This window comes from Lucilia sericata, unplaced genomic scaffold (assembly GCF_015586225.1).
Source record: "Lucilia sericata isolate MDLA Ls3-8-SP2 unplaced genomic scaffold, ASM1558622v1 Contig000089F_arrow, whole genome shotgun sequence".
Lineage (NCBI taxonomy): Eukaryota > Metazoa > Arthropoda > Insecta > Diptera > Calliphoridae > Lucilia > Lucilia sericata.
The window spans coordinates 583,308-598,138 of record NW_023994122.1 but is presented as its reverse complement, the minus strand read 5'-3'; the positions used below and the strand labels follow the sequence as shown (position 1 = coordinate 598,138).

The 14,831-nt window shown below is 30.0% G+C and overlaps 3 protein-coding genes across 4 annotated transcripts; all 3 read right to left on the bottom strand.

The window, feature by feature from the left end:
• Positions 1-142: 142 nt before the first annotated feature.
• Positions 143-1,212, bottom strand: LOC119599832 (outer dense fiber protein 3-like protein 2). The gene is made up of 4 exons (XM_037949739.1): positions 1,079-1,212; positions 807-1,022; positions 558-744; positions 143-503 (listed from the first exon to the last, which is right to left on the bottom strand). The coding sequence occupies exons 1-4, from the start codon at positions 1,095-1,097 to the stop codon at positions 239-241; spliced, it is 687 nt and encodes a 228-aa protein (XP_037805667.1). The 5' UTR covers positions 1,098-1,212; the 3' UTR covers positions 143-238.
• Positions 1,213-1,359: 147 nt separating this feature from the next.
• LOC119599834 (synaptic vesicular amine transporter) lies at positions 1,360-6,125 on the bottom strand. The gene is made up of 8 exons (XM_037949742.1): positions 5,339-6,125; positions 4,008-4,697; positions 3,684-3,787; positions 3,459-3,621; positions 2,664-2,704; positions 2,268-2,570; positions 1,846-2,208; positions 1,360-1,768 (listed from the first exon to the last, which is right to left on the bottom strand). Exons 1-8 carry the CDS (start codon positions 5,511-5,513, stop codon positions 1,670-1,672), a joined length of 1,938 nt encoding a protein of 645 aa, XP_037805670.1. The 5' UTR covers positions 5,514-6,125; the 3' UTR covers positions 1,360-1,669.
• Positions 6,126-7,407: 1,282 nt separating this feature from the next.
• Positions 7,408-11,107, bottom strand: LOC119599808 (protein transport protein Sec23A). 2 transcript variants are annotated; one of them, XM_037949692.1, is made up of 6 exons: positions 10,636-11,107; positions 9,295-10,577; positions 9,079-9,232; positions 8,397-8,945; positions 8,199-8,219; positions 7,789-7,930 (listed from the first exon to the last, which is right to left on the bottom strand). In XM_037949692.1, the coding sequence occupies exons 1-6, from the start codon at positions 10,912-10,914 to the stop codon at positions 7,841-7,843; spliced, it is 2,376 nt and encodes a 791-aa protein (XP_037805620.1). In that variant the 5' UTR covers positions 10,915-11,107; the 3' UTR covers positions 7,789-7,840. The 2 variants fall into 2 exon arrangements, with proteins under 2 accessions (XP_037805622.1, XP_037805620.1); XM_037949694.1 differs by lacking the exon at positions 8,199-8,219 and having other exon boundaries at positions 7,408-7,930.
• Between the last annotated feature and the right edge of the window lie 3,724 nt (positions 11,108-14,831).

Sequence of the window (14,831 nt, the reverse complement as noted above, 5' to 3'; positions counted from 1 at the left end):
TCTTTGCAAGGAAATGTTCATTATAGTCTAACATTTCGAATCTATAATTTAAAAAATATATTCATATAGTAATATCTGTATTCTTATGTCTCTATTGCAAAAAAAATCATTTAAAGGTGATTAAAAGTCAGCTAAAAAATCATTTCTTTAAGAAAAATGTTTTATTGAATTTTTCTTCTTAAAAATAGAGCGCCAAAAGTGTAATGTATTGAAATTTGTTAATGTACATATATGGCAATTATATATTATCACAAGGTACAATCATAGTACCGGAACGTGGAGAATGGCGTGTTCCGAAAGAGTAGGTGGGGGCTCGTTTACCAGGTTTATATTCCATACGATTATAGTAATTCGAACCAGGTCCATATAATTTAAAAGTGTACTCGGTGCGAGGCGTTAATGTATATTTAGGGCTATCGGGACGTATTAAAGACATTGGCGCGCCCGGATATGTCGCAGGACCAGGTGAACGTATTAATTCCTTCAAATATTTTTTAACACCACTTAAAGAAAAAGCAAATTATAGACTTTTATTAAATAATTTATCAAAAACTTACATGCTATACTCAGGAGCCTTATGCTTGATGAAGGTATCATTAATGCCGTACTTGTTGGGACCAGGAGCACAATTTTTAAAGAAAAATGTATTAACTTTACCCATGGAAAATTCTGGTGATTTTGAACCCTTAAAAATGGGAGATTCTCTAAGCTGATAAGCCATAGGGCCTGGACTTTTACCCTTTTCTATTCATGGAGATAAATTCATAAACTTATACATATACACATATTTAAATTTAACGATTTACCTTCTAAATATGTTTTCGGTGCCATTGTAAATCTATTGGCTTTACTTACACCATATCGCACTAATTTCGATACATTGTATCTATTAGGACCAGGTCCGCAGCTATTGTCTTTTAATGTTGTTCGAATGCCAAACGAATAGTTTGGCAAACGATGTTTACGTAAATCATGATTTTCATAACCAACCGTTGGTGGCAGAGGATACAAATCAGCAGGACCTTTGTATAGAATTTACATAATTTTTTAAAAATCATTTATATTTTAATAATAGTACCTGGTAAAGTTTTTGCCATATTGTTATTTTATTGCAATTTTTGGAATTTTTTTAAATTTAGAATTTGGAACTAAAAATTTATTCTAAAAAAAGATGCCGAAAGGGGATTTAATGAAAAATTTTAAGTCAAAAAGAAATTTAAGGAAATGTTGAAATTTTTTTATATTTTTATTAATTCTTTAATTTTGTTAAGCAAAGTAGTTTGATTTGATCTATATATAATTTCTTTGGAAACGATTCGAATATAGAGTAATTTATGTACCCAATAATTTAATCATGATTTAAGTTGCGTATTTAGATTTATAATATATTTTTCTACAATTTATTATTTATCATTATTTAATTTGCGTTTATAGATTTATTAGATATTGTTATAGAGTTCGGAGAAAATTTATAGAGATATTTAAGTTTTATCAATTTCTATTTAATCTTTGCAGAATTTTGGATTTTTTGTTGAAACCAAGCTTTTTTATGTTTTCAATATTCTCATTATATTTTTTATATTAACACCAAATATTGTTTGAAGTACATATAGTAGGAATTATAGACATTGCTAAAGAATAGTTGTAGTTTTATTAGAGACACTCAATTTCATTCTGTGTCTACAGAATTATAGAGTTGTTTATATTTACTACCATGTCCAGCACCAGTAGAACTTAGTAACATTTCATTTTGTCTGTCGCGTAAAATCTATTAAAAATAAAAATCATAAAATAGTAAAGAGCTTGAAAACATATCTTAAATACTAAATATTATTATCAACACACCTTTGGATCATATTTATAATACAAGCACACCAATATTGGACCATATATTATATTAAAAAAACCAACAATACGCATAAGCCAAGCAAACCCAAAAGCCTGGGCCAATTCCCCACCAATTAGAGGTGCCAAACAATAGGCCAAACTAACCGATGTCTGTTGTATAGCATAAACGGTACCATAACTTGACATAGTATGTGAACTACTGGAAATTTTTGCATCCATATCAATTTGATCTTCCTGTGCCAAAGTGGCATCAACGAATGTGGCCAATAGAGGTACTAAAGCTGCATCAATAATGCCAATACCTAAGCCTAAACCAAAATGAGGCAGTAATAATTGTGCAACAGTGGTAGCACTAGGTATCTAATAAATATATGAATTAACAACTTATTTTTATAGGTATGTACAAAAATATTACTTACCAACACCGAAGATATTCCCACCAACAATAATGATATACAGGATATTTTAATTTGTCCGTATTTATAGGCTATGCTGCCAAAGAAATTTGTGCCAACAAAATAGCCTATAGAATCGGGTATAAATACTGTGCCTAATTGCCATTTGGTAGGTTTCAAATATTGCATTAACCATATGGGCAAACATGGTTCCAATATGGCCATTGTCGATGTTGAAAACCATATTGCTATTACAATGGCCAAAATCATTTTGCTTTGCAGTAATGGTTTCCATTTTGGTTGTTGCTGATCAACATTCACAATAATCTATGAATATATATAAAATTATATTACATACAATTAAATTTAAATTTTAAAATAACATTTATGTATGTATTGTATGCCTTTACATACATTTACCTCAGGTTGTACCGATAAGTCCATAGTGACTAATTGCATGCCTAGAAATTATTAAATTTATTCAAATTAATAGGTATTCAGATTCTGTTTCAATATAAAAAGATATAAATAATTTTATAAATAATTTTAAATATTTTTTATGATTATTTCAAGATGTTAGCTATACAGGAGCAATTTCATGTCAAGTGAACCAACTTAAAAAATCGATTTGGACAACATTTGCAAGGTAATTACTATTGTAGGCCAGACACAAATGTTTATCTCTATCGGTAAAGAACTGCTGAAGTTATAGAGTTGAAAAAAGTCTTTTGGACAATTTTTGCTAGGACCATTGGTGAAAAGTAACACTCATTTCAAAAAAACCCTTTATAACCTAAATGTCCAACTTTGCTCATAATGAATTTAAAAGTTCATATCGTCACTTGAAATGCAAAAGGGCGTAACAACACTATTAAAATTTTACAGGAAGGACAAAAAACTAAATTAGAAAAAATGTATTTTTTGTTATAAAACAAAATTTTCTTACAAGTATTGTATCCCAACATCGATAAACACGTTTGAGTATAACTGAATCACCAGATATTGTCCATTATAAAGCTTTTGTGGAAATAACTAATTTGTTGTTACGCCCTTTTGAATTTTATTTCAATAAAGTCGGTATTTTTGACAATTCGGTTCTAAAAACTTGTGACAACATGTATTTCGATCTAGTGAACCATTTTCGATCAAAAAGTCGATTTTCAAATTTTTGGTTGTTATGCCTTTTTGCATTACAGGTATTTTTAGTATTCTTACCTAAGTTAATAAAAATTATGGTAGAGAGTATAATAAAAGGTGCCGATTTTCCAAATAAATCATACAGTATGCCACCAAAAGGATAACCAAGTAGAACACCCAATGCAATACTACCCAAAATTATACCCATCACTTTTGAACGACGATCTTCTTCCGGATAATGCTGTTAATTTAATATTTATTTTAGAGTAATATTATAATGGAATTTTAACGCATTAGACTTACTTGTGCCACCAAACTCATGCCACAAACACCAATACATGCTGAACCTATGCCCTGGACGGAACGAGCAATTAATAATGTCGTATATGATTCACCAACAGCAAATACTGGAGAAGAAATAATAAGTTAATTAATTTTATGTGAAAAAAAATAGGTAAGAAAATATGAATTTTTAAAGGGCTGTCACAGATTCTTCAGATTTTGATTCAATTTTCTTACTACATTTAAAAAATGTAAAAATTATATTATTCAATGTATAGAACAGGAGGGGTGGGGTATTATTTAAGGCTTAAAGCTTTATATTATTAAAAGTTTTTTAATATTTACCTAAAGACGAAATTAGTAGACAAAATGTTCCCATAACAATGGGTAAACGATAGCCATACTTGGTAGACATATTGCCCACAATGGGATTAAATATTAATTGTACTAATGCCTTCATCGCCAATAAAATTCCAATAGAACCGTTTTCACTAGCCAGATTAGCATTCTCACTGTTATGATCCTTTTGGTTTGTGGCTGTCATTTTATTTCCCGTCTCTTTGCTATTATTACTTATTAACCCCAAAGAGTTTTTATCGATTTGACTCTCCTCAGTATGTTCGGTGGATATCCAATTCCGTTGGTTTTGTTGTTGTTGTTGTTCATTTATTGGCGTCACCATTAACACTTTATTATTGCTATTATTATCATCGTTTACCAAGTGAATCAATGAAAAATTAACCATCGATTTACCGGGTATTGGATGTTTTGTCATAATGTGTGGCTGTTGTTGGTACTGTTGTATTAGAGTCGACTGTTGTTGTTGTTGATTATGCTGCTGTGCCGCTGTACCGTCCAGATTGCGATAAGCTAAATGCTGTGCTGTCGCCGCAGCCCCAAGGATACCAAGGCCACCGCTGTCATTTATATTTTTAACGCCTGTTGCTGCTACGACTGCATCCAGTGAAGCGTAATGTAATGTTGTTGTTTTTGTTCTGTTATTTATGGTAGCAAGATAATCTGGCAAAATGGGCACTGCGTGTAGTCAAATTAATTTTGATTAAAAAATATATAGAAAATCACAGTAGAAGAATGAAATGGTAAAAAAAAAATACTTTTAAAAATCTATACTAATAAAAAAATATGAGAATTAAGAGTAATTTATAAATATGTACAGACATACATAGATACATATTTAAACAAAAATATACCCATTTACATATTTAGAATTATTGCTCCATTTTTGTTTTCCCAAACAATGAAAGCTTGGTTAATTCGAAAATTTTGTCCTGGGGTCAATATTTGTCCAGCTGGCTCAAGAGATAAAAAGGTCCTTATATAAGGTTTTTCAATTTTTTCATGTTTTACGCGAAATAATGATCTGATATTATGATATCATGTAAAAGGTAAAAAATATTGAAAATTTTCAAATTATCAAAATAAAAAATATTTAATTTTTTTTTTAATTTTAAATAGGTTTATTTAAAGTCATTAAATTTCACCGAAACGGTTTTTAGATTTTTGGAAAATTCTTAGTAAATAAATATTTATGTACTTTTAATGACTAATTTAGTGACTAATTTTAATATGAAAGTAATTTCTAATTTTGCAGTAAAATTTTTCAAATAAATTTCTATCTATTACCAATTTATGTGTCACAAAAAAATATACCTTACCAATAACAGTCAACAGTACATTATCCAACAATAAGGCCAAATAGACAATTACAGCAATCATGCTGCGGTTAGGTGAATTATAATTAGGATTAGAGGTTCGCCTTTCATTAAAAGTTTCATTTAGAACAGAAGCGCGGTTTTTATCACTTTCTAAATTTTGTTGTTTTTCTGACATGTTGTTGTATTAATTTCAATTTTTATTCAAAGCCACCAATTGCACTAATATTTTAACTAAAATACATTTTTAATATTAGTTTTAACTTAATTATTGCTGACATATGTTTTAAACGAAAAATTTTACAATATTCAATAAAAAAGCATCTCCTTAAAGTATGCTTTGATTTCTTTTTTTTTTTAACAGTACAATGCACTATTTTATTGTAGTAGTGGTGTGTGGTATATTTTGTTTCTATTGTATTCCAAATAATCCGTCCTAACTGTATTCAACAGGTGTTAGCGCCACGATGCCCAAAGCTGTAGTGAAGATTTACAGTATGTCGATGCCTGATTTTATATTGTATTATAAAAAAAAAACAAAAATAAGTTCATTGTTTGTTTCAGCACTATTGACAGAGAAGAACTTTATGCTCTAAATGGGCAACAGGCTGACATTAATAGTATATATGTTTGTATATATAATATTAAATAAAAATATATATGTTGGTACACAGAGACTAAATATTAGTACCAAGTCCAATATTTTGAATAGCTTCACACTTCCCCAGCTAACTACGAGAGTATAGTATAGGTGCTAGATCCTATAATAATCCGATCGTCTCTTTAAAAAAATTCATTTATTTAACATATCCTTAATAAAGGATATATTTTTCTTGAATTTTTTTTCTCAGTGTATTTTAATATATGTGTAAGTATGCTTGTACATGTCGTGTTAACAATTCGAACAATATAAAGTGATTTTATATACATACTATATACACACATGCATACAAAAATATACATATTTTGTGTATGTATGTATTTATATGGCAACATATTGAAAGGGTGGCAAATAAGTTGAAAGGATACATTTTTTAAGAACATTGTTTTATGAACTTAAAATTTTATGACTTGTTTGAAATGAAATCAAATTAGGGCATACTTTTAGTTATAAAATATTGTTCATAATATTGCATATTTTTAGGTAAACTTGAATTTTTTTCTCAATTAAAAATCTATAATTGGCCATTGTTTTCTAAATGAGTAAACTTAAAAAACATATATCTAATTTTTAAAATTATTCAATTTTTTTTTTTTGTTTTATTTGAGCAATTTCTTACGCGTATATGTTTTGTCAACTACATATACGTACATACATATATATTTCTGATCATTATATTAATGATAACGGAGTTTTTAACCATTTAAAAAATATTTCCATACAATCTTTAAACCTATAAGGTATACATGATTCGGTTTAGTCCAAAAATTAGTGTTTATAAGTCGTTTTATAGCCTTTTATTTACCCTATAAATTTTATGTATATTTTACTTCACTTCTATAGATAGTAGATTTCATACATGAGTAGTTATATGCGTGTTTGTCTGTGATAAGTTTCACGCATGTGTATCATTTCCTGCCCAATATCAAAATATTTATATATTAATAATATAATGATGCTGTCGTCAATATAGTCAGTCAGTCTGCCTATTATTTGTCCTCGTTAAATTGCAAAGACAACAACAATTTTAACCCTTTTGTAAAAGAGTAAAAATTGTACAATATAATATCACTAATTTATTAAATAAAGATCAATCAATAACATTTTAACGTTCGATTAACCATATATCAGACATTGTTGGACCGATCTGGTAGATTTTAAATTAATTTTTTTCCCACAAATGAAACAAGTTTAAGAAAAAACTCTTTTTTAGTTCTTTCAGTGGAAAATTTTTAGTTGAAAATTTTTTTAGTAAAATGACCGGGAATTCTTTGAAAAGCTTTTCATTTGATATTTACAATTTATGGTACATGCAAAAATAAGTATATAAAACAGTTAATTTCGATAACGAATGCAGCGATTCATCAAAAAGAGTAACGGACATCTCCTTATAAAATAAAACACTTAATTTATCTCTTGTTTTCTTGTTTTATTTTTTCAAACTAATTATATGTATATCTTTTTTAGTCTTGATTCTTAATTGTTATTAATATTATAAATTTATTCTGTTAATTTAAATTTTATCATCCTTTAAATAGTTTGTTTTTTTTAACATTTGGAATATGTATGCTTTTAAACTAAGGTTTATAGAAAATACAAATACAATAAGAATTCGTTAAACGCCAGCCTTAACTAATAATAGTATCATCATTAAAAAGAAAACACACAAACAAATACATTCATCTGTAGAATAGATTAGATGAGTAGAACTAAAAAATATGTTTTAAAAATAACTACCATTAGATGATGCAATGGAATAAATTTCGTTTTAATTTTATCCAAGTATTTTTTAAAATATTGCATAAACTTGATATTAAACGACAATACCATGTGTTCGTATGAATTCATGTTGTAGAAGAAACGGCCAGTTTCTTTAAATGTTCCATAAAAAGTTGCAGTGAAACATCATCGGTCAATACAGGAGCACCACCATCCTAGAGAAATTATAGTAATAAAAAAAATGGAATTATTATAAATGCAAATTATGTGTGTAAAAAAATAATTTTTTTGTTATTTGCGGGAGACAATCCTTTAAAATATATAAATAAAGAATAAGAATTTAATTAAATAAAAAAACCACCAACACCATTTTTTTCAAATAAAATGTTAAAAGGTTATTGAAAGCCTTCACCATTTAAAAGTAAAAAACCTTTAGGAAAAAGCCAACTATTATAGATTGTAAAGTATTTGAAGTATAAATACCGTAGCTGAACCAATTGGTGGCTGCATTTTATTGGTTTTTATTAGAAAACATAATATTTCGACCGAGTACAATTTGGTAAAAAAACAAACAGGGACAACAAATAAAGACGATTTTTTAACAAACAAAAAAATATAAATTAGTTAAAAACATAAAATGATTAATTCAACATATAAAGTTATATTGCAATCGAAACTTACCTGTCCGTAAGCATACATATTGTTGTGAGTTTGAGAAGGATTAACTTTAGACAGCAAGAAACGGGCCTGTGAACCACCATGCTCTGTGTCAATGTAACGCGGCATAGGGAAACGTGTCAACAAGATTTCTTGGGCATCATCAACGGGAGCCTGCAGCAATTGTTTGAAATTCTCATATTCTGGCATATCTTGATATTTAAGAGCTCGCCACTGAGCTATAGTTTCACCGTGATAAATAAGAATTTGGAAGAATGTATCCATCAATAAGATACGATCAGGTTGTATGGATGATGTATCGAGTAGAACTGGCTCGGGTGGACCATTAAAGGAATATGAATATAAAATTGGTTGAATCATTATCAATGATTGTGTTAGATCTTCACGCATTAGCATGTGTCGGTAGAATGTGGTCTCATCGGGTGAATTATTGAAAACTTGCAAGAATTGAGAACGACGTAAATGATACATGAACTGCGGGAATAGGGAGAAATTCTGAGCCAAACGGAAACTGTTGGGATCATCTTTACTATATTCGCCGAATTTCTGACACTAGATTAAAAATAGGGAGAATTTAAAAATAAAATTAGTATAATTTGTTTATAAAAGTATAAGTGAAAAAATTAAATCAAGATTAGCAATTAATTATTAAAATTTATATATTTTTTGTATTCTTTATACTTACCAAACGAATAAGTTGCCTATCTACCCATCTTAATATATCTGGCCCTTCATCGGTTTCAGCACGATAAACAACCATGCGTGCCATTATTACAGCAGCAGCTTCTTGGTCAAAGCCAGCACTAATGTGATGAATATTAGAAGTAGCATCTGCCCAACTGTAAAAAAATACAATGGAAAAATATAAATTAATGTTTAAGGAAAAAAAAGTCCCACTCACTTTCTTGCCAACGTTGTAACACGAATACGCCTCTGACCACTTGGATGTTGATATTGTGTTATGAACTGAATACAACCACGACCACCTTGAGGTATAGGAGCAGCATGTTGATTAACAACTTCAAAGAAGAATGCCATCGTTGAACTAGGATTGAGGGTACACAATTTCCATTGCACCGTTTGGCCCATGCCGATTTCAACATCCGACACCGATGGGCTCTTCACATTCAACGACACACACGACCCAATGCCTCCAGATATTTTCAATTCCCTTGAGCATTTAACCTCCAAAGTACCATTGAAGGCCATTTTCAAATCGCCGCGTGCATCCCGGGAGAATACCCGTTGGAAAGTTTGCTTGAATAAGGACGAATTGAAGGAATCACCCATTACCATATGACCGCCTGTAGAATTACAACACTGTTTCATTTCCATAAGACCAGTTTGATCGAGGGCACAAGAGTAGATGTCAATACAATGACCATTTGTGGCTGCGCGTAGAGCCAGAGTATCATAGTGCTTGATGGCTTTTTTCATGAATTTGACATTGTCCTTTTGGATGTCGTGATGGGAACGAATGGGATGTTTAAGCTCATCGTCAACGACTTGGCCGGGGCCCTGAGAGCAAGGTCCGCCAACAAAAGCCATAATGCGGGCTCCAGTATTAGGATAAGTGCATTCTAACAAACCCACGGCAATGGCTAAGGCAGCACCCGTTGAACGGAGATAACGCTTGCCCTGAGGCACTGGCCAAGGATCACGTTGCAACTCACTTAACAAATCTCCCAGGGCAATGTCACACTTGGAGATGGGCTGCAAGAAACGATTTGCCGGTGGTACAGCTGGATGTTGACCGGGTGCACCAGGCATACGTTGTTGTTGGCCGGGCATTGGCTGACCCCCAGGTCCAACTGGACCTCCCTGAGGTCCGCCCGCTTGGCGTCCAATACCTAACATTTCTTGAACTTGCTTGGCAGTTAAATCTTTAGTGCCACGGAATACATAACTCTTGGAACAACCTTCAGCACCCAATTCATGAACTTGTATCATTTTACCGAAAGTGATAAGACCCACCAAAGCATTAGGTGGCAACAAACTCAAAGACATTTGCAAAGAATCTTTAAGAGCATCTAATTCATCTTCGTCCATGCAAGTATCAACAAGGAAAATGAAAACAGGAGGCATGCAGGGGGCACGAGTTATAGTATATTCAATGGTACTAAAACCTGGAATTAATTCAGCAGGTTGATGTTGCTCCGAAATGGCTGCATATTGGGGAGGGAACTATAAAAATGTATAAATTAGCAAAACCTAGCTTTTAACAGCAATGAAAACAACTTACAGGATTTCTTTGGAAACAGAAATTGCAAACCCACAATTTAGCCCTATAGTCCACTTGGCACAAGGGATTTAAAATAGCACGGCAATTTCCCCTTGTACATAGCACTGGCTCATACTGAATGGGTGGCAAATCGGGGCGTTCTTTAAGTGGTTGGTACAAACAGGCCAAAGGTACAACCAAACGACTGGCATCAATGCGACTAGATGGCCAAACATTCCACGTCAATCTTACACCATCACGGTCCTCATTTTGTTGTATAAACTCTTCATAGGTCGTCATCTTTAGCACAAGATTTTTAAACCTTCACCAAAATATTTAGTTTTTCTTTTATTTAAATATACTATAATTATTTTTCACAAAAAATCAAGAAAAATTAAATTATGATCCAATTAGAAAGAAATAAAGATTTTTCAACTGCTGTGGCACGGGCCACGTCACTACGTTTGACAGTTGACAAGAAACCTGCGCTGATAAACATAAACAGTGGCCGCTGCTGACACTAAATATTGCGACGACGGATTAAAATCTTATGTAAGCCGGCTAAGTTATTACATTTATTTTTTAAATTTTCAACGATATTGAAAAAGTGGGATTTTGAGAGAAAATATTTTGAAATATAAAATTGTGATGGGTAATATAGTTAATTCTTAGAATATAGGAATATCTAACGAATGTTCTTCGAAATATTTCTTTTGTAGACATTTGATATAAAGATAGTTCTGATAAGTTTTATTTTGAAAAAAAAGTAAGTAGCTTTTAAGTTTTTTTATTGATCATATCCTTCACATACATATAAGCTTGTAATTTCCAAAATATAATTTGCTTTAACCAGGGCGTTTTTATCAAGTTTATTTAATTTCTTTTTTTCCAATAACCTAGACAAATTCGGATATAAATTTATACTTAGTTTACATACAAAATTAATGAATTTTTAATATTAAAAATTATGATTTAAATAATAATAACAAATTAAAGAAATAAAAAAATATTCTTATATGTATTACAATATAAAAATTCTCCCAAAATAACCTTGGTATTTCCATATAATGTTTCAAATTTAAAAACAGGCAATAAGCTAATTATAATCTTTTTAATAATTTTAAGATGTGTTTTCAAAATCGGTTCAATATGTGAAAGAAACTTTATTAGTGAACATATTTACTTTTAATATGTTTGTTAATTATATTGTAGTCCGGGTTAATCATATTGAAACATTAATTAATTTGGAATCAATTCGCTTATAGTTTTAATTTGGTTTTAAATTTTTTAATGTACCATTCTTTGAATCTGAATTCTTTGGCTTAACATTATTATAGGAATGAATTCAATTGAATGCTCATTATTATTTGTTTAATTAATTTTATTACATAATGTTTTTAAATTATAAAGCATTTAATCTATTACAAAATGAATTTAAAAATCAAAAGGAATTATTGAAATTTATTTTAATTCAATTTGTAACAGATTGAATGAAAACAAAATTAATTCAGCTAATTATGCTAAAAATGTTAAATACTTTATTTTATTTCAATTTAATTGTTGGATTTACATAATTTCTATTATGAAAAACTGAAATGAGTATAAATTAAATTTCTGAAAAAATCTTTTAAAATAAATCGCTTTTCTACAATTAAAAGTTTATAAAAACTGAAGGTACAATTTTTCGATAATGTAGTGCTAAAAATAACAATAATTGTCGATAATACAGTACATGTAAAATTTTTCATTCTCTTTTTATATATATTCGTAAACAAATACAGTGATGCAATCGATAGTACTTATAATACTATATATCTACTACAGTTTTTTAACTTTTCCCTTAAGAACGAAAAGTTTATTTCGCTGCTTTTTTCTTCAAACACAAAGTGTTTGTAGCAAACACGAGATACGAAAAATACATTGCTGTTTGACAAACCAAAGTTTCCTAAGTCGTCAAACCAATGTATTTAAATGGGACATCAAACAAAATCTGTTTGAAGGAAAAATTCTGCAATTTTTTGCGCGCTGCGCGCATGTTTTCGCGCCAATTTTTAGCAAATTCTTCTTTTATCATCTTGTTCATTTTACATACATTTTGAGTTTGTAACAAACACAGAACGTGTTAAATTTGGAATTTTTTTGGAATTCTTTTAAAAAAAATATAAAATATATATAATTTGGAAATAACATTAATTGTTTATTGAAGAGTATAAAAGTATTTTTAGTATTTTACTAAAAATATTGATAGATTTGGCCTGTTGTTTGTGAGATCTAGAAGAATATTAAAAAATGTAAGTACATTACATGTTAAATAATTAATTATTTGTCTAAAATTTAACCTAGAAACATGAAATTAAACAAGTAGAGTCCGGAGTAAATGAGAATATATAAAATGGGACTTATTGGTACTTTATCGTACATCGACTGGTAATTTTTTGACTTAGAACTTAGAAACATGTAATTAAGCACTTGAGAATCTATAAATATGGACTTTTTGGTACTTTTTCGTTCTTCAAAAGGAACTTTTTGAATTTTCTATAATAAGAAACATGAAAGCGTGTAGAGCCCCGATTAAGTGAGAGCCTGGTTCTTCAAAAGGTACATTTTAAGTTTTTGTGTAATAATGAACCTAGAAACGTGAAATTAAGCATGTAGAGCCCGGATTAAGTGAGGTTCTATAAAAGGGGACTTTTTGGTACTTTTTCGTTCTTCAAAAGGTACTTTTTGAGTTTTCTATTAAATTGAACATAGAAACATGAAATTATGCACGTAGAGCCCGGAGTAAATGAGAATCTATAAAATGGCACTTTTTGCTACTTTTTCGTTCTTTGACTGGTACTTCTTGAGCTTGCTACAAAATTTGAACCTCGAAACATGAAATTAAGCACTTAGAGCCTGGAGTAAATGAGAATCTATAAGGGGAACTTTATCGTACTTCGACTGGTATTTTTTGAGTTTTACATAAAATTAAACATAGAAACATAAAAATAAATGTGTAGAGCCCGGAGTAATCTATAAAAAGGGACTTTTTAGTACTTTTTCGTTCTTCGACTGGTACTTTTTGAATTTTTTATAATATTGAACCTAGTAATATGAAATTAAGAATGTACAGCCCGGATTAAGTGATAAAATATAAAAGGGGACTTTTTGGTACTTTTTCGTTCTTCGACTGGTACTTTTTGAATTTTTTATAATATTGAGCCTATAGACATGAAATTAAACCTGTAGGGCATGGAGTAAGTTAGAACATATAAAACGGGACTTTTTGGTACTTTTTCGTTCTTCAAAAGGTACTTTTTGAGTTTTCTATTAAATTGAACATAGAAACATGAAATTATGCACGTAGAGCCCGGAGTAAATGAGAATCTATAAAATGGCACTTTTTGCTACTTTTTCGTTCTTTGACTGGTACTTCTTGAGCTTGCTACAAAATTTGAACCTCGAAACATGAAATTAAGCACTTAGAGCCTGGAGTAAATGAGAATCTATAAAAGGGGAACTTTATCGTACTTCGACTGGTACTTTTTGAGTTTTACATAAAATTAAACATCGAAACATAAAAATAAATATGTAGAGCCCGGAGTAATCTATAAAAAGGGACTTTTAAGTACTTTTTCGTTCTTCGACTGGTACTTTTTGAATTTTTTATAATATTGAACCTAGAAATATGAAATTAAGAATGTACAGCCCGGATTAAGTGATAAAATATAAAAGGGGACTTTTTGGTACTTTTTCGTTCTTCGACTGGTACTTTTTGAATTTTTTATAATATTGAACCTATAGACATGAAATTAAACCTGTAGGGCTGGAGTAAGTTAGAACATATAAAACGGGACTTTTTGGTACTTTTTCGTTCTTCAACTGGTACTATTTGAATTTTCTATTATAATGAGCCTAAAAACATAAAACTAAGCAATCAGCGACTTGAGTGAATAAAAATTTAAACTGGAGTATTTCTGGTAATTTTTCGTTCTTTAACTGGTACTTTTTGAATTTTCTAAAATATTGAATATATAAACATAAAATTAAACACGCAGTATCCTAATTGAACGAAAATTTATCTCGATCAAATGTCGATGTCGAAGAAAAAAACATTTTTAGGAACCGAAACCTACATTTATGAAAAATAAAATTTTGAGGATCGGACCCTCTCGGATTCCGTTTTTATTTAAAATCGTTGAAAATTTAAAAACTAAACGTAGTTGAAAACTTAGCCG